The 20,914-nt window shown below is 42.6% G+C and overlaps 1 protein-coding gene across 1 annotated transcript in view; it reads left to right on the plus strand.

Annotated features, from left to right (window-relative positions):
• Ptger3 (prostaglandin E receptor 3) overlaps positions 1-19,550 on the plus strand; it is a 74,344-nt gene extending 54,794 nt beyond the window's left edge. The window contains exons 3-4 of the mRNA XM_059266500.1: positions 12,612-12,700; positions 16,473-19,550. Coding sequence (XP_059122483.1) covers positions 12,612-12,700; positions 16,473-16,476 — 93 coding nt within the window. The 3' untranslated portion in view covers positions 16,477-19,550. The remainder of the gene's footprint in view (positions 1-12,611; positions 12,701-16,472) is intronic.
• The last annotated feature ends 1,364 nt before the right edge of the window (positions 19,551-20,914 follow it).

A 20,914-nucleotide genomic window follows, 5' to 3' on the forward strand; every position in this document is an offset into this window, starting at 1 on the left:
GTCAGATTTTCTTCTTACATTCACTGTCTGTGGAGGGGAATTGCATCATGACTTGTTCTGCTAGAGGCAAACTCTTCAGGGACAAAGGACTGTGTGTCCTCATCAGCTCCCTATTGACTGACTATGAGTGGTACCTATCAATGGTTTCAGTAATTCAGATCCATCCACTGGCAGCAGAAGGTCCGTCAATATTTCGTAGGTCTAGATCTTTTTAATAACAGTTGATAATTATTCAATGCTACAAAATGAATTCTGTTCTCTGAAATGCCTGGATATTTGATTCTGAGTTGGAAGGAATTTTTTATGTCTGGCATTTAGATTTCAATCACTAAGTCACATATTTCAATTAAGTAATTTTTCATTTGTCTAAATAAATGATTGTGTGAGACAACTATTCGTTGCCAACCATAATATCTCAGTTTAGATCGTTCCACACACACTACTCTTAAAAACACATCCTACAAACTTTTCTACAAATTTATAAAAATGAGAGAGGAAAGAAAAAAATGACTGAAATGTGCTTCCCTGATTCATGAATAAATTCTGGTTGTACGTAGCCCAGGACTGATCTGGCCATCCCCTGATCATCAAAGATGAAAGCTATTTCTAGCGCCGTTCTCATTCACTGCCTCATGGTCCAATACAACTGCTTGAGTGCCAGCCATCAGTCTACTTTCCTGTGGGGAGGAGGAAGTAGAGAAAAGCATGCCTCTTCTCTTTAGGATTTTGCAGAAGTCTCAGTACTTCTGCTTACATATAATTGGCCAGAATTTCCTCACATGGCCACACCTAACACAGAGAGATCTGGGAATGCAGTGTGTCAACTGGTGTCCAGCTAGTACAGGAGCCACAACCCTACATACTGTGCTGGGATTGGGAGTGGCCTTGTGATGTCCGTTCTCTGTGTGAGTTATATAATGTCAAGGAATCTGCTCAGACTCTGCCTCAGGGTTATAGTTATTGTGACATTCAGACTAAGATATGCCAGGCAATGATGATTTACTGCATTGTTTTGTATTTAAATCTGATAAATTACTCTTCTGGGCCAGATTCCAGACATCCATGCTGGAGCTGATGTTGTGTTGGCCATTCTTTGGCTGACTCTGTCACCCTAGAGAAATGGGGGTGCACCAAGTTTAGACTCATCATAACCATTCAACCCATAGAATGTATTATGCATAATGATCACTTTAAATCATGTACAGTTTATAGCAATTTTCTTGTTATTGAGTCAAGATGTTTTTACAGCCTGAACAACATCTTTTGCATAAAGTACATTATCAGCAAGAGCTGATTAAGTTTACCTTCATCATGAGGCTGAAGTAATTTGTCTTGTGCATAAAAGAGAGCATCTGCTGGGATCCACACATTGTCCCCAGTGGGTCAACTTAATCTGGTTGTTGAATGGCTGTGGGTGATTGTGATGCACAGGGAGTCACTTCTTCAGTGGAAATATTTTGCAGACAGCAGTGCCTACGTCAGGGACTAGGAAACTCTTCAGCATACAGAGTGCTTAGGTATTAATTAATCAAACCTTCTCTGACCTAAAGAAAGGATTGATTTATCATGAAATCGATGACTCTCACACATTACCACGTTCACAGTAGCTTTTAATCTTCCTAGAGCCTCTCAGCTACGGACTTGGTGATAACTAAGAGCCTTCAACTCTTACTTGTTGTTTACTTTTTATCTGAGCTGAATTTCCTGTGATCTGTTTGCCATAGGAAATTGCAACGAGATCCTCAATCAATTCTTGGATGACAATTGATTCAAAAAAGCAGAATGCATACCTTCTGTCAGACTTAATTTGTCTTTATATCTACGTTCCCAGCTTATTTGGAATTAGGATGGTCTTTTTTTTATTTTTCATTTAGGGCAGAAAATTTCCATTTTGTTTTGGATTTCTTTCTGATCATTTTTGTGGTGCATTAGGTTGGGGCAGAAAGGCCAATATTCACATATTTATAAGGGCAGTTGCTGTATTTATTCAGAGTTGATGGCATTTGTTTCTTCCTTTTTGCTAACTGAGGGAGGCAGGGTGATGCATGAATCTTCCACAACTTAGAGTTTACTATGACTGTAACAACACTAATTATAAAATTTGTGTGATTTTAGGACTTTTTAAATGTCTGTTTTAATGTTTGTTGTGTGGAACACAGCACCACCACTAATCACCACTAATCCTTGTTCTCTGCTGACATGGTAGGGCCCAGGAGGCAGAAAGCAGCACAGTGGGTTCCCCGACTTACAGTTGAAGGTTCTGCCTCCCTCTCTCTTCCTTGTTTCTCCCATTCTTCCCTTCCCTTACTAGATGGTACCAGTGTGAAGGAGCAGGCTATTACATACTCTACACTACCTGGTATAAGAGAGAAAGCTACCCACGTGTAGACTGGGTGCAGCTAGTCAGACCAGTACAACCTACCCACAGGTGATTCCTGTTTGTGAAAACAAAGGAGTTGCTGGTAAACTGAGGGACACTTCCTCATACATCGGGAGTCCCTGGTCCTGAGGACTCAGCCCTGACTACTCTCCTCCTTTTAGCATAGAAGACAATACAGGCATGGTCATTTCCTTCTAGAATCTAGATACTGCTTTGGGTTCTTCACCTGTAGTAACTACAGCCTCTGCAGGGACAAGTCCTTGACCCTAACTGCAGCATCTCTATGCTGGTCTCTCTATCAACCAGCTTTCTGTCCCTTTCCTTAATCCCAAAGGAGTCCAAGGAAGCCAGAAGAAATAAGAATGTCCTCACCAGCTTCCCCTTTATATCACACACATGCACCAAGACACCTTGCTGTGTGTCCTCAATGACTTAGACCCTTCCTTCCTCCTCTTTGGGGTCCCTGTTCTTGCCTCCCCCACACACTCATGTAGTTGATATTGAGGCACCCGTACTGAATGGAGGACATCATTGCCCTGCTTCTCACTCAGCATGACCTCCTTGAATCATGAACAGGTCTTCTGCACTCTCTCCCTTCCCACACCAACTGAACTCACTTTCTCATTTCCCACTGGTCACAATCCAAAAGTGTTTACACGTGGGAGAGCAGGAAACAGTAACTTTCTTCTTTTTTTATTGAAAAAATTTTCCATACAGTATATTCTGATCATGATTTCTCCTCACCCAGCTCCTCCCAGATCCTACCCACCCACCCAACTCCATGCCTTTTCTTTTTCTCTTTCTTTAGAAAACAAATAATAATCGCTTCTCAGCCTTTTGGCTAAGATCAAGTGTAGCAAACAAATAAGCAGACAAACAAAACAGAATTTAAAAAGCAAAAACAAGAAACACACAAAAAACAAAACCCATAGAAACACAAAATTGGAAAACATAAAAGCAAAAGACCAGTAAGACAAAAAAAAAAAATGTCCAAACAAAGCACCATAAGACAAAATTAAAAAAAATAAATAAAAATAAAAACAACAACAAAACCCGGAGTTTGTTTTGTGTTGGCGTCTACTGCTGGCATGAGGTCTCTTAAGTGTGGTTTATGTACCCTGTGAGACTCCACTGGAGAAAGTTAATTTTTCTCCTTTGCAAGCAGTTGTCGGTTAGAGATAGGTTCTTGGTTAAGCATGAGCGGTCACGTCCACTTCCTCCTTCAGCGCTGGCACCCTGTCTGGCTCGAACCTGTGCAGGCCCTGTGTGTGCTGCCACAGTCTCTCTGTCAGTTCACATATGTGTCAGTCCTGTTCTGTCCTTGGCGTCACCCATCATCGCTGGCTCTTACAGTTTTTCTCCCTCCTCTTCTGTATGGATCCCTGATCTGTAAGGGGAGAAGTTTGCCGAAGATATCCCATTTAGGGCCAGGTGCTCCAAAGTCTCTCCCTCTCTGCACACTTTTGTGGGTCTCTGTATTAATTACCAACTACTATAAGAGACTGATGATGTCTAAGTAAGACACCGATCTATAAGTATGGCAGAATGTCCTTAGGAGTCATCTTATCCTATGTCCCTTTAGCAGAAAAATAGAATTCCATGTTAGGGGACAGTATTTTTGCCAGTCCCAGAAAGCAATTTTCCTAATATATTTTATGTATTTGTAGATTTATTTAAAGATATGAGAGTATTTGTGTTGTCACCAAAACCTTTCCAACTTTTTAATCTGTACAACTTCTTTTTTAGCTATCTTTTACAAAAAAAAAAATACTTCCTTTAAAAAATATTTTTCCATTTAAGTGAATGTTATTGAACGGAAAGTATCCCAAACAGCTCCTGTATCTGAAGAAGTGGTCCCTGATTTGTGGCACTGTTATAGAAGGCTGTGTAACCTTTTGGGCCTGGTACCTACTTGCAGATTGGGGCTGTTGAGCCGACAGGGCATGTTCCCATTTCCAGCCTGAGCCCTTTGCTTCCGGGTTTGCCAAGAAAAGTAACTCATAGAGCTGATAGCCAGGCTGTGAATCCCGGCACTCCCTTAGTTACTCCCCTTGTTTTTTGACCAAAACCTAACAGAAGCAGCTCACGGAAAGGAGTAGTTTGGGTTCATGGTTTGAGAGCACTTGACACCTACCTCCATGCCCTACCCATGCCAGGCATGCCTTCCTCCTAAAGGTTCATCAGGCTCCCAAAACCGATGCCGGGACCGAAGATTCTAACACCTGAGCCCCAGGTAGACATTTCACATCCAAACCATGGCAGTACCCTTCCAGGCTCAGATCTTCAAGACAGGAAATCTTGATCTTATCAGCTGTGTTAGTCTCTTGCCTCCTGGCTGTGACAGAGTGCCTGACATGGACAGTGTTAGCAATGCAGGGTTCATTTTGGCTCACAGTCCAAGGGTATAATCCACTATGGCAAAAAAGTCACAGTGGCAGGGATCTGAGGTCACATTTCATCCACAGTCAGCTTGCTTTTTTCTTGTCATTCATTCCTGTACCCTAGCCCATGGATGGTACCACTCACAGCCAAAATGGGTCTCCCCACCTTAATTTACCTGATCTAGAAACTCCCCCATAGACCTGCCAGAGTTTTATTTCTTTGTTCAAGTTAACAATCAATATGAACCATCAAATCAACAATTTGCTGCTTGATTGACAATGTCATAGGTCATTGGCTAACCTATGACTTGGATGTGCATACCTGTATAGTCTGCAATGGACAGAATCCTTATACAAAATATATATAGACAGACCCATGGTTATCCCTTCAGCTGAGGTGATGGCTATGGACATTCCCTAACAGGATCCTAGAATTGTGGACAGGGTAATAAATACCATATCCAATACAACTGAAAGGGACCTGCTAACACTCCTGAGCACTTACATTGGGCCACACTGTCAGTTTTGTTCAAGCAATTCAGACACACTAACCCTTTCAATCTCACCCACAGTCATATAGAGTGGTCTAGATTTTCATCTGCTGTTGTGAGGAAACACCCTGACAAACAGCAATTTGGGGAGGAGAAGGTTTATTTGGCTCACACTTCCAGGTCACACTCCAGCACTGAGAGGAATCAAGGTGGAATCCACAAAGGAAACACCGCTTGCTGGCTTTTTTATACAGGGGCCGGCCAGATGTGGGCAGTTATAACAAAGACCAGAGGCAAGAAAGCCACTTTCTAAAGGAACCTGTGTCCACGTGATGGCACAGGAATGATAAAGGAGGAACTGAAAAAGTGCCATGGTTTATGGAGGAAGAGATTCCCCAGCAGCTTTTTTTGTTTGTTTGTTTGTTTTAAAGAATTGATACTGGAGAGAGAATTCGGCAGCTAAGAGCACTGGCTGCTCTTGCAGAGGACCCGAGTTCTGTTCTCAGTACCCATATGGAGGCTCACAACTGTAACTCCAGTTCTAGGAGATCTGACACCCTCTCTGGCCTCCATGGGCACCAGGCACATATGTGGTACACAGACATAAGCCTCTCTCTCTCTCTCTCTCTCTCTTACACACACACACACACATACACACACACACACACACACACACACACACACACACACACACACACAAACAAATAAATACTTAAAAAAGAATCATTTCAACTTGTCAGTTGTAATATGGATTTATTTTTTTCTGTTTTATATTTTGCCTGTTGGCATTTTAAAAATTAGGGTAATGTTTGAACATTGATTTCTTCACTTTTTGTTAAATTTAGATTCTTACATTATAGCAAGTTTGCTCTGGATTCGGTCTTAAAATTTTGTTATTGGTTTTGAAATTAAAGTATACTTTTTCTTTTTCTCCTTCTGTCTTCCAATTTCCTCCTCCTCATTTGCTCTTAAATCATGACCTCTTTTTCTTTAATTGTTATTATTAAATATATATGTGTATGAATATATACACCTGAATATATAAATACAACCTGCTCAGTCTGTTTAGAGTCACTTATATGTATATAATTTCAGGCTAACTACTTGGAATAAGGATTTTTATTGTTCCTACTTTTTTCTTACACTATTTTGGAATACGAATTTTTAAATTATTTAATGTTCAAATAATGCATGCATATTCTCCTGGAAAATAACCACTTGAAGAGGAAATGAAACTCACCGCTCTACAGAAATGACTGGCAGTGTGGAAGTATGGTGTCTAAAGATTTTTATCAAGCTCTCTGGGAAGAACTGTTTACTCCTTCAAAGAGAACCCCCTACCTCTGGGCAGTCCCACACGGGGCTGCTTACACTTTAGGGCACTTACAAGCATCTTCCTTTGCTTTCTGCGATGATGCTGTGGTTTGAAAGGAAAACACCGAGTCTCTTACCTCATAATGTGAATAAAGACCACTCTGGAATGAGGCCATGCTCAGCACTCAGGTTCTGTGGAGCCTGCTGTGAAAGCAGACGGTCCAGGTGTGGTCACAGAGGCTGAGAGGTGAGGACCCTCTTTCTCAGCCTTTCCTCCCTCTTGCAGGGGGCTCCTCCTACAAGAGAATTGACTTCACCCTGGACTTTCTTCCTTCTCAGGCTTTGACAGCTAATTATTGCATGTGACCCTCAAAATGTGCATGAAAGTCTTGGGCACACACAGAGGGGAGGTGTTGTGCTTCACCAGACACCATCCACATCACATCCACATCTTAGCACACTATGAAAAGCCTCCTGTGGCAGGCAGTGTTGGCTCAGGCCTGTTACTGTGCCTTTAAGAACTTAGCCCTTCTTATGCAGTCCTCCTCCCAATGCTTCTTTCCATACCCCAGGAAACCTCAGATCTCCTAAATCACTTTTATATGTCCCCTTCAGTTCTCAGGGCATCATGAAACCATGTTAATGCAAGAAGAGCAGTGTAGTGGTGATTTATTCTGTTTAGAATACACATTAGTGTTTTGGAAAAGCCCAGAATACCATTGAATATACCCAGATTCAAGCAGAAGTACTGGAATCACAAGGGAAGCATTTTGGACAGTGAGAAGAGGCTACAACCTCTCAGACACTGTGTGATGGAGAGAAATGTTGATCTGTCTGGAGTCAGGCTTACAGTAGCCAGGGCCCTTTCCTGGGAGGCCCTCTTCCTCCCTCTCAGGGTGACTTGGGTTCTGAGAAGAACCGGAAGGAGCAGGGAGGCTCCAGGGGTTGGAAGTGGTTTCACTGAAGGGTGGGCCAGAATGATACCTCAATCCAGAAAGACCAGGACTGAGTCAACAAACCTGCCAAGAGCCTGTTCCTTTGCTGAGGTGACTTGCTGTCCTTATTCTCACTATGGAATAATCCATTGCCTTAAACTCTTCGGAGAGCAACATAGCACATGAGGACCCAAAGGTCTGGTTTCTGGTTGTGGTTCTGATCTAGATTTGAGCAAGTCACTTACTTCAATGAAGCATCATGATCAACATTAGTCTGTGATGGAGCTAGTCTCTACTTACAGATACTAGGTATAAACACAAGGCCACTCATTCAAATACCCTGGAGTAATTAGGTTGTACTGTGCCAGAGGGCATCAACAAACAAAACTGATGAACATCTGGGGCATATGACAAGCAGCACTGGCCAGGTCCCCTGTCAGCTTTCATTCTGGTCATGAATTCACATTCTTTCTCCCTTACCTCCCCTCCCGTTCCTTCTCCTCCTCTCCTCTCCCCTGCTCTCTCCTTTCTCTTTTTTGCTGGACAATTTATGCTCTGGGCTGTTTATAAGTAGATGAAATCTGCTAATCTATTCTTGGGCCTCGTGTGGGACAAAAAATGAGGAAACTGGATTCCAGACAAAACTTTACCAAAATCCAGCTTTGTTACCATAAAAACAACTTGACTTCACATCCCCATGTGTAAATGAGTTGGGTCCCATGATCCCCAAGGCTCCTTCTGGCTTTAAAACGTGCAATTTTGTTTACTCACAAGATCACCACGCTGTTTCGAGTAGTCGGTCCTGTGCCTAAGAGCGGACCTACCCTCAGGATGAGCTGTGAGTGCCAACACTGGGTGACAACAGACTCCATTGTGCTGTCTTCTCCAGCAATCAGATCCCCTTTCTACTGTTTCTTGTTATCCCAACTTTCTTCAAGACAGCAATCAGGCAGTATAGTCGGCTTATTATTGTCTGGATTATGAAAAGCCACTGGCCATGGGGGGTTTTGGATTCCCATTTCAACATCCTAAAATATCTACATTTCCTTTCAATTCCATCTCTATCATGTGTGTTTAGTTATTAATTATTAATTGATCAAATGGTTAATTTCTCTTTTCAGTGTCATGTTAAATAAAATTTACTCAATTCCCTTATCAGAACAATGTGTTCGTTCCAGATAATAAAGTTTTGTTATTTCTATATAGAAAGGAAGAGCCAAGTTTATAAATGTTAGAGCTTAATCCACAAAACAGGTATACTTAGCTTGACAACTGCAGTACCAGAAATGGCAATAAATACTTAAAGTTACTAACAGAGTGATTTTTATTAACATTGGGTGAAATTCAGTGATGAGAGTTAGTGGAAGCAATGTAGCCGTGATTTATTAGCTATACACTGGTAATGTATACATGTGTAGTTTGAATCAAACTCTGTCACATCCTGTAGCTGACCCTGGGCTACTTATCTGTGTTTTGGTTTCCTCCGATCTCAAGGAAAGATGGTGATAATCAAATGAATTAAGATTGGTAAAATGTTTGGAACAACGCTTGCCAGAGGAACAGCACATTATAATTATGGTTGTTTTTTAGGGAAGGAATCAAAGAGCATAATTCATATTCAGAATGAGTTGACAGGGAACAGTGAACAGGAGGCAGAAGAGGGACAGACAGCTATGGGAGAAGTATGGCTATAACAAGAACACAGGCGACTAGAGAGGATGGGAGAGAATTCTACAAGTTTTCTCTCAGTGCTCTTCAAAACACGAAGCTAATGTTTATACTGACTGAGTCCTGAGCCCTCAGTGTAGACTGTCCCGGGCCTGAGCTGCCAGGACCAGGCAGTGGCTGGGATAAGTCAGTCAGCTGGTGAGTGTGCGCAGACAGGGACCTCTAACTACAGCACCTCACAGACAGACTGGCACAGGGGTCAGCCCACAGAGGTGTCATTCACCCGCAGCCAAACCTCCAGCAGCCACAGGGTCCACTGGCTATGTCAAGGGGTCTGCAAGGGACTGGTGTATTGACACACTTGCCACAGTTGCCACTGGGAAGCCGACCCACCCCCACCCCACCCCCCACCCCTACCGCTTGCTTGTATGCACATGGGTGGATAGTATTCAGTGTCTCACCTGGATTCCTAAAAATGTCCTTGGCATATCTTCGTGAGTTACACTTTACTGAAACCTTTGCACTCTCATACTCAGAGAGAAATGGGTAGATGACATTTAATGGTGTGGGAAAACACTTTGTCATCCTATGAGCTTACCAGAAGCCAGGGTGAGGGGCTTAGTTCTGAGAAGTCAGCACAAAGGCTGAGCTCCATGGTGGAGAGCTGAGGTCTCTAAGAAGTCTCTTAGAAGTAGACTGTACCATTTTGGAGGTGCTGTGGGGGGCAGTGCATCTGAGGAGTTAAACATGGAATCATATTAAAAGCAAGAGTCTGGCACCACTGAGGCAGGATACACTTCAAGCAAATGTTTCCACCAATAATTCTCCCCTACCCTAAGTAAATCCCAGACTGGCCATGCACTTCTGATCTCCAGCCTCTGCCTCCCAAGGGCTAATGAACTTTTGAATACTGCTTCTCAACATGATCTAAAAGCTTAACCCTTAGCTAAGGGGAATGGATCACAGTGGTCCAAGAAGGCTGTTTTTTATGAGACACCCTTCCCAGAGTGTCCATCCATAAAACAGGCAGCCTTCCCACTGGCAGCGAAGCATAACTTGCCACAGGGTGCATCTGGTGCTGGCTGATGACTTACTTCCTTTATGGAGTTCTTCCTGTTGCTGCAGAGCCTCCCCATGTGTCACTGCTAAGTTACAGTGTGACTTTCAGAGGCTTAATGCCAGGTACAGCTAGGGGAACCATAAATACTCATGGGTGTGGGAGCGAAAAGGCCCAGAACCTTTGTCTCAATGTGGGGCAAGCTTTGAGGATCATTCACAGTCCAGAGCTGTCCTAAAGGTCAGAGAGGAGACTCAGCTGAGCTTCAAACCCTGCTGGTGTCTTTGTCATGCTGTTCCCTTCCTGGTTTCTCCCAAGATACATCCTTCATCCTCAGCTCATACACAAATCTTACAATGATTGGGGAGTAGAGCAGGGATGGCCAGAGCCACTTGGAGGCACCTTAGGTATCTCAGAGCTCTACCTGGTTACAACAAAAACTGACAGATCTTTATGACTTACTGATATTTGTCTTAGAAATGGTATAGAGGGTGTGTTTGAGAGGAGAAAAATGTGGGTGATAAGCCATTACCAGAACAAACATTTGTTAGGTTAAACCATCTATCATTCAAATATAGAACCATTTCAGAGCCAGACTTATTTTTGTGGGAGTTTATAGCAGAATTGAGAAGAAGTGGAAGTTTTTAACCATCCTCCCTCACTCATGATAGCATCCATGGTTGCTGTCCTAACCAAGGAGATGCACATGTTACAGTTGATGTGTTCACACTGATACCTCACTGTTCCAAGTCTGTGGCTTGTGTTAGGTTCATGCTCGGTGCACGAGCTGTGAGCCCGGATGGATGGGCAGGACTGGTACATACTGTCACAGCCTCACACAGCAGTGTTCCCATTCTGCTGTTAGATACCAAATTCTGAAACTTTGTCCACTGCTGGGATGGTAGTCAACAAATGTGGCAGGCTCAATATGTTCACACCATGAAACAGGTCTCTAATCAAGCACCCATTATTCTACTGGCAACAGGAGGATCATCAAGGTCAGCTAAGACCAGACCTACTCCAGCCAGAAGGGCTTTCTTTGGCTACAAGAATAAAAGGGGGATCTGAGGACCTTGCAGAAGAAACGGGAAAACATGCTGCTTGTTCCCTAGTCTGACCCCTGACCCAGAGTTGTGTTTGAATGAAAAGTGTCACTAATCTTCTGTTTTCTCTGGAATTGTAAGACAGATGTCATGCCATTGGTATTCAGACTCACTTTCCTGATGAACTCATCCATGTCCTTAACATAGCCAGAGTGGAAAGGCTCAGAGTTCACCTGACAAGCTAAGTGATGTCACGTGTTTTGCGTGTGTGCTGCCCTAGCTGGTCTTGACTTTATTGAGACTAAACCAGTGCTCTAGGCAGCAAAACAACTTCATTTCTATATGGATTTTTTTCTTGCAGCAATTTTATTTCATTCTACTTTTTCTTGTAAGAAAATTACTGATAAATATATTAAGGAGAAATATGTTTTCAGAGTGAGGAGTCTTTTCTTAGTTCCTCAGCAGTGTCCAATGAATCAGGGTGCACGTGGGCACTGCTCCTGAGGGAATGCACTTGTGACCAATTCGGTAGCATCATTTGAGCCACAAACCCCTGTCATGGCCTGCAGGTCAGAGACACAGCAGCAAATAAAAGCAGACAGGTCCCTTCTGTGTGAACCTTCTCCCTTAGACAGTACTGAACACATACTCATAAAGCCCATTGGTAGCCAACAACGAATTCCTAAAGAGACAAACAGCAAGCATTAAATAATGGAAAAGTCCTATAGGGTGCCACGAGGAAGGAATCTTCAAATTGAGATATGTAGGATGAGCAGGAGTTAGCTAGGTAACGGGGGTGTGGATGAACCAACTAGGGCAAGGAAGCTGAGGGAGGAGAAAGGATGACCCCATTTGTACCACTCAAGGATGGCCAGTGGGGACTGAGGATGCAGGAACAGGAGGAGGTTTAAAATGAGGATAGTCTTCCAGCTAGAGGCCAAACCAAACAGGGTTTTTGATGTCTAGTTAAGAATTCTGGCCTTTTCATAAGCGTGATGAGAAGTAATGAAAATTATAGAGTGCAAAGAACAGACAGGCCTTAGAACATTGTATTGCATTTTTATTCAGGGTTTAACAAGTGCTGAGGTAACCACTCTAGAAACAGAAGTCATTTCAAATGTGGACGTGGAGGAAGCAGAGTGTGAGTCTCTAGTTTTTAGCATGATGGTAGGAGTGTGCTGGTCTTGGGACGATAATCTAAAGCACATTTCTTCTTTTGCCATGACCAGTGTGAGTCAATGTGTGGGCATTGGTTTTCTTTCAACATGTTTGAGGGAATGTCATCTGATGAAAAGAACCAAAGTCGGTAGCTCTGTCCTCTGACACCTCTGTCTGTTCACAGATCAGGCATCACTCCAACTATGCTTCCAGCTCCACCTCCCTGCCCTGCCCAGGCTCCTCAGCTCTGATGTGGAATGACCAACTGGAAAGGTGAGATGAAAGGCTGCCTGCTTGACAGAGAAGCCTTTGTCCTTGGCTTAGGTCTGTCTCCTGATACCAAGGCAAAAATATCTCTGAGAATCAAAATGTAAGAGCTGAGGAGATGGCTCAGTCTGTAAGTGCTTGCCTCAAGCATGAGGACCTTCATTCAACACCCAGAACCAAAGGCCAGGTGTGATGTACACCTGCAATCTCAGTCATGAAGGGATGGGAGGAAGAGACAGCGGAATCCCTGGAGTTCACTGGCCAGCTAGCCAATGAGAGATACTGTCTCAATCAAAAAGGGGAAAGTCACTTGAGGACCAGCACTCAAGATTGTCCACTGACCTACACACACACACACACACACACACACACACACACACACACACACACACACACAAACCTGTAAGTCATCACACCCATTTTAATCCAGGAAAGCCAAACTGGACAGGATAGTTTTCTTTCGTAAAACCCTTCAGATATTTCCTCCCACTGAGACTGGTTCTAGCTTGATTTTGTGACAAATCAGTTCCTCAACCATGTCACTGAGTGCTTATAATAAGATGCATAATAAGTGTTTTACAACTGAGTCAGTGTTTTAATCAGACACCAGAACCCAATGTCTTTGCCACATGGCCGACACACTCTCAGTTCCCCTTTGGATTTGATTTAATTTGTATGAAATGTGTCCTTCGGTGAATGAACGCTCTGGAAAACAGAGCACAATGAAGGGTGAGATGCATAGATGCATGGCTAACTCTGTTAAATTTAGAACATCAGTTCTTACCCTTAACACTGTCTTCAATTTGTCTGCTAGGGACTCCAGAGCCTTGGGTGGACTGAATGAAGTCTGCCAGTTTGATTGTGTTCTGTAACCTATATCCAAAAGAGAGGATGTGAAGAAAGGGTTTCTGTTTTTAAGACAGCACACTCGGCTTATCAAGTAAGTGGAAAGCCAGTGTGCTCAGTTTATTTCATTCTCTGGTTTTCCAGGTGTGAAAAGTACCTCTTCTCAGTACACAGTATTGCTGTGGGATGTATGGCAAATGTGTTGCTAATTAATCAATAAAACACTGATTGGCCGTTGGCTAGGCAGGAAGTGTAGGCGGGGCAAGGAGGAGAATAAAGCTGGGAAGTGGAAGGCTGAGTCAGAGAGACACTGCCAGCCGCCACGATGAGAAACAGCTTGTGAAGATGCCGGTAAGCCACGAGCTACGTGGCAAGGTATAGATTAAAGGAAATGGATTAATTTAAGCTATAAGAACAGTTAGCAAGAAGCCTGCCACGGCCATACAGTTTGAAAGCAACATAAGTCTCTGTGTTTACTTGGTCGGGTCTGAACGGCTGTGGGACTGGCAGGTGAAAGAGATTTGTCCTGACTGTGGGCCAGGCAGGAAAACTCCAGCTACACAGTATTACTATGAATGTGGATGTTCAAGAGCTTAATATCTTTGCCATTTATCATCTCCTGGCTGTGGTAACTGAGAGAGAATCAATTCAGACTTTCAAAGAAAGTGAACATGTTTTTCTATGAAGTTGGAAACTAGACCATCAAGAATGTGCTGGTGGACTCTGAAAAAGCTTAAAAACCATAAGGCTGGAGCTGGGGAGAAGGCTTGGTTAGGAGCACTGGCAGTGGACCTGGGTCAGTTCTCAGCACCCATGTTAGGCACCTCCAGGGATCTGACTCCCTCTTCTGGACTCTAAGGGCACCACACTTATGCATGTGTGTCCTTCATTTAGCATCTGTAAGATTAAATGTGTATACCTACGCATACTGTGCCTCTGCTCTCCCTTGTTACAGAGCATGAAGGGAAGACAGTAACTTACTTTCACGTCTTTTTTTGTTAGTTTCACCCTATGGCTTTTTAAAAAATATTTCTTTTATAAACATGTTTATATGTCTGTGCATGTGTCTTTGTGACTATAAGTACAGGGATCTGTGTGTAAATATATGCGCGTGTGTGTGTGTGTGTGTGTGTGTGTGTGTGTGTGTGTGTGTCTGTTTGTCTGTCTGTGTGCCTGTATGTCTGTAAATGCATGTGGAAGCCAAAAAAGGGTATTGAGTGTCCTCTATCACTGTCCTCTTACTCCTTTGAGGCAGGATTTCTCCCTGAACTTACAGCTCTTGTCCTCTTGGCTAGGCTGAAATCAGCAAAGCCTAGTGAGGACACAGGTGTGCATAGTATACCTGGCTTGTTCTGTGTGTGCTGAGTTCTAAACTCCAGTCATGTCCTTGCACAGCAAGAAATCTTAACCCTAGATACATTCTCCAGCCCCTTGTCTTTCATTTTTAAAGTAAATTTGACTATAGTTTTGCCTTATTAAATAGAAAAAAATTAAGACAGGCTCTGCATAGAGACTTTGAAAAGTGGGGGGGAAGTGAGAAGCTCTGGGGATGTGCCACAATGGTGGAGTGCTGGCCTAGCATGCTCAAGGGTGGGTTCCCTTCCCAGCAGCAACAAATAAGCCAATAAACCAGGAGAGGGTGCTTACTGCTATCTAGTCCCTCCCTCAACTCCAAAAAGCCATCACTGTCTTACAATATCTTTTCATTCTTTCCACTCTACTTTTCTTCTTTAAGCATTTTTCAAACCGTGTGTGTGTGTGTGTGTGTGTGTGTGTGTGTGTGTGCGTGCGCGCGCGCTGAGCACAGATTCCTGCAAAGGCCAGTAGAGAGCATAAGATTCCCTGGAGCTGGAGTGACAGGCAGTGGTGAGCCACCAAATAGCAGTGCTGGGGACTGAATTCAGGTCCTCTGCTACAGCAGAAAGTGCTCTTAATGGCCTAGCCATCTCTCTAGTCTCTGTACTTTAAAAAATTGTCTGATACATTTATTGCATGAATTTTTAGGCATTTGTTACATGTGCTTTTTTTTATCTTGTTCTTGTTTCTTTAATGTAGAATATGCACTTCTTAGACTGCTTGCAAACACTTTAGAGAGTTAATATATTGCATACCCAAGAGTTTATGAAGGAGCAAACTGCAGGTCCCTCAACCCAGTATCTGCAATCACACTGGGTACTACTATGGCAAGTACTGGCACTGTAATTGGAAGACCAAATGTGGAGGGATTTGTTGTTGCTGTTGTTGTCACTGTTTGTTTAGTTGAGTTGGGTTTTGTCGTTGTTGTTGTTGTTGTTATTTGTTTGACAGGGTTTTTTGCAGTCCTGGCTAGCCTCAAACTCTTATGGAACCAAGGATTGCTTTGAACTCTGGATTCTCTTTTCTCAGATTCCTGAGTGCTAGAATTACAGGCATGAGTCATCACACCCAGCTACAAGATTGCTTTTTCTTATACTTGTATTTTATTTTAGCTTAAGAAGACTTTAAATGAGCTTGTGATGTGTGGTCTATAATGCTCTTGAAAACTGTGTGCAGTCAAAATGCTTTCTAAACGAATTAGAGATTTGAAATTCTGTCAGTGAGAAACTGACTTGCTTCACTCTAACCAGCATGGCATACTACCTTAATATCTGGCAGAAGACTGAGTTGGTTTGATGTGAGAAAGGCTGAATTTCACAGGGTGATCAATGGCTCTCTTCTTTATTTTAAAATCACAATTATATACTTATTGGGAATTATTGTATGCAAGACAATCTGTGTATTCGATGTACCTGTAAGGGACTTCATTTATAAAGCACACCTAATTTCTACACACATGTGTTTTGGCTATAGATGGCATGTGTATTTCTTATTTATATGTTACTTTTATTCTATACACAAACATGAAAAATTATTCCTACTAAACTTACAGGTCTCTCTCTCTGTATTTTAACAGATGACAAATACCCTGAGGTGGATTTTCATTGCAGTTCCTGCTTCCCTGGGTCTGTGAATTTCTCCCCCGCGCCCCGTCCCCAGAAAGATAACTGAATATTTTGGATTGTATCTTCTTTTGGCTCCATGTTTTAATTTTTTCTTGCCATTAAACAACTGAGACAAGCTTTCTTATGATAACCAGAACTTCTGGATGCTGATTGACTTCTGTGAAGGACTGGGACTCTGCACTTGGGAAGTAGGGCAGAACTGCATAGACAAGGCTTGTGAGAAGCACAGACAAACTTGGTAGAGCACCGTCTCCAATGCCAGCCTTGACAGAACATCTTCACATGTTCTTGTAGTTTGATTCTTCTACATAGATTTGAAAAAGCAGCATAACTTTTAATCAGTGAAACATCAACGTGTTGGGTATGAGCTTAACAAGACAAAAAGCTGCATGGGAAGGCAAGGGGCATTGAGCAAAGGGTGTTTGTGCCAAGCAGGCACGGGACACCACAGAGTTGTGTCCTTTTCAACAAGGCTGGGAAATAAAGTTTCTAACTTAATTCTGGTTATAGGCCCCTCAGTGATTCAGGAATCACACTATTGTTTCTCTGCTCTTAAAGGGAGCAGTTCAGCTAAGGGTGCCTTCCAAGTGTGTGGGAGGCTGTGAGAGTCCAGCCGCCACCTTCCCCACCTTTTCTAGGGTTCTTAGGAGGAGGAGAGAGGGTTAAGAAAATATCAGATAAAAAGAGAGACCTAGTCAATGAGAAGAAAGACAGAAACACAGGATAGCTTCAGGAGGGCCTGGATCAATGTGCAACAACCTCAAAGGTTTATTGAAAAAGACTTTTTATAACATGCCAAGGGGAGAGGCAAAAGAGCTCCCCCTTGCTAGATCAAAGCACACGGTACAGCCAAATGTAGACCCTTCTAAACACCTGGTAAACATGCTGGTGGTCAAATCATCTCCTTATACAGCCCTGCAGGGTAAAGCAAGCTCAGATTCTCTGACCCTGAGTAATTTGAGCTCCCACATAAGTGTCACTAACAATTCCAAGGCTAGATGACTAAATGTTCAGTTAAAACCATAAAAAGGAAAACCAGATACAGCCAGCTAATTATGGTTCCAGTTCAATCTTATTTCTGAATCACTATCAACTTAAGATTTCTCATAATTTGTGCTCAGGCAGCACACAAAAAAAACAGGCAAAATTAATAAGTGACAATTATTCTATATCAAGTCTGTGACTTTTTGTGAAATAAAATGATTTTGTCTGTGTTGATATAGTGAACTTTAAAAAATATTTGAGTTCTTTAATAGCTTCCATCTGGTACACATTTGCCTGCTTGTAAATCCAACAACCTGTTTTTCCTTCTTCAGCCTGCCCTTTGGATTCCTCTCCCCACCCCCTAGTTCACCTAGTTCAGCAGATGTTCAGTGTCTGCCTAGGCAGTCACTATATCACACTGTCACCTCTGTGGGTGTCTTGAGAAGAGATGAGAATCTGGGATCTGCTGTTTCACCCTGGGAGCCTGTATCAGGAGTCCATTGTCACTCTGTCCACCTATAACTAAATGATGTGGTCCGTGAATCAGCTGTCAACTCCCATTGCTTTATTTTGACTCTGTTTTTACAATGGACTTTACTAGCCCTTAGCTGATCACTCATACTACCCACTTCTCAGAGTTAAGTTCAATGACCATTACTGAGCACAGGGTAAAGATCACCATCAGAGCAACATCCGTCCTTACCTTCATGGCTATTGAGCTGTATCTATATTTCATCTTCACAAGACAGAGCTCTGTACAGGGTTCTCCATTAGTACCATCACTTAAGATTTCCCGCTTAAAGGACCAGGTGATGTAGCACGAGTTTTGAAGCAAAGTTGGATTTGACTCTCAATACATCACGCACAGGCCCTATGCCCTTGAGAAAGCTTCAGTACATTACTGGGTCTCAAATTAACCTACCTATGAGATGAAAACAGTACTTCCCATAGAGTTATTGTGAGGATCTCTGTGAAGTGTATGCAATGTACTAGACCAGTAAGCATTGACAGTGTTTAACTCTTTGTTCAGAATTATTTCCAAGGACTTGATATGAGCTCTCAGTTTCAACTACAAACTGACTTCCTTACTGCAGGGGGTTGAATGTCATGGGCAGAATCCACTTCAAACCCAGGTGTTAGTATCTGTACCATGTTACCATTGTAGAACTTCCCACTTCCCATGTGTTCTCTCCTTGTCTTAGGCCTTGGACAATTCATACTTATGTGTGTCCTCATCTGTACTCTCATTCTGGCATTACATGGACCCCACAGTATCATACCATACTGTTCCTTAGACACTTATACTCTGTGTCCTTTTTTCCCTTGAAAAACAATGGATAGATCCCTTTTTATTATATTTTCTTATCTATCTCAACATTGTGTTGTCCTGTCTGACACCTAGAAAGTTGCTACTGATTTAGTAAATTATCAGCAGGGGTGACATCTATATAGAGGACTACCAGTCTTTAATAGGAAGGAATTCAGTGGGATGCTGCTCCCATATTACCATTCAGCTGAGGAAATTTCATGTTAACTTCCTGATTTTTGTGTCTATCTCCAAGGAATCTAATCATACTCAGTTCAACACAAGAATGTAAGGCTCCTTTTGTAATAATAATAATAATGCAACTGGAGAAGCTTGACAAAGGTGATTTCCAGACACCAGACTGGCCCTTTTGTGATCCATCCAAACTCTGATAGAGAAAGTATGTGTTTCTGTAAAATACTTCTGGTGCTGTTTTTAAAAACAGGCTTTTGTTTTTAGCCTAGTTTTAGGTTCTCAACAAAACTGAGTGGAATTCAAAGAATGGTTTGCCTTTTAGTTCAGAGAAATCATCTACTGAAGATCAGATGTAGCTGGAAGTTTTCCTGTGTCCTGCCCGGCCCTGAGGTCCCTCAGCTGCTTATAAAATAATCATGCAGAGGCTTAATTACCAACTGTATGGCCTATGGCAGGCTTTTTGCTACCTAGCTCTTATAACTTAACTCAACCCATAACTATAAATCTATGTATCACCATGTGTTCCGTGGCTTTACCTGCATCCCATTACATGTTTCTCCTTAGATGGTGGTTGGCGTCTCCCCTTACTCTCCTTTCTCCTTTTACTGTCTCTCTTGGATTTTCCTGCCTGGCTCCATCCTGCCCTGCCATAGGCCAATGCAGCTTTATTTATTAGCCAACGGGAGTAACACATATTCACAGCACACAGAAAGATGTCCCACACCAACCAGATTCATCCAAAATGCCAATTTCTGCTGTAAGGTGCACTTGTGTTGTGATTCTGACACATGAATTAACTTTTGAGGTCCCTGTCATCAGTATCATCAGTAAACACATTAGGTAATAAGGCTGAAACAAAGGCTAATCCTCCAAATAAAACAAGTTTTGTGGAGGTGCTGCCCAAACACAGAGCATGTAGATAAGTGGAGTTGATCAGTAGTTTTTTTTTTTTGTTTTTTGTTTTTTTTTTTTTTTTTTTTTTTTTTTTTTTTTTGGTTTTTCGAGACAGGGTTTCTCTGTGTAGCTTTGTGCCTCTCCTGGAACTCACTTGGTAGCCCAGGCTGGCCTCGAACTCACAGAGATCCGCCTGGCTCTGCCTCCCGAGTGCTGGGATTAAAGGCGTGCGCCACCACCGCCCGGCGATCAGTAGTTTTAAACCAATTATAAGACCAACCATAAAGCTTATGGGTTAAGCACATAAAACTGTGGATCATTAATGTTTTAAATGGATGTGTAGGCATGAGTTCTTGCTCTTTTTCACATATATGCAATAGAGTCTTTGTAATACAGTATATATTAGCTATATGTAAGATATTTGTGTAAGATATTACATGTATTGTGTGTGGTTTTTTATAATATATGACAAATATATAAGCTACTATGTGTGACATATCACATGTTACATCTAACGTGTCCTGTGTAGTATATTGCATGTAATATGTTCTGTGTCCTCTTAGGCTTCTGACATTTGCACTGGAGGAAATGAGCTCCTGCAAAGGCCAGTCTCCAGTGTGGTGGTAATGTGTTCCCCAAAATATTGTGCACCCTAATAAATTTATCTGGGGTCAGAGAACAAACAGCCACTAGATACAAAGGCTAGAAAATGGTGGCACTCACACCTTTAATCCTAGCATTCCAGAGACAGAAATCCCTCTGGATCTCTGTGAGTTCAAGGCCACATTGGAAACAGCCAGGCATGGTGACACATGCCTTTAATCCCAAGAAGTGAGCCTTTAATCCCAGGGAGTGATGGTAGAAGGCAGAAAGATATATGAGGCGTGGAGACCAGAAACTAGAAGCATTTGGCTGGTTAAGCATTTGGCTGGTTAAGCATTCAGTTTTTGAGCAGCACAGTTCAGCTGAGAGCCATTCAGATATGAGGACACAGAGGCTTCCATTCTGAGGAAA

The sequence above is a fragment of the Peromyscus eremicus genome, chromosome 6 (assembly GCF_949786415.1).
Source record: "Peromyscus eremicus chromosome 6, PerEre_H2_v1, whole genome shotgun sequence".
NCBI lineage: Eukaryota > Metazoa > Chordata > Mammalia > Rodentia > Cricetidae > Peromyscus > Peromyscus eremicus.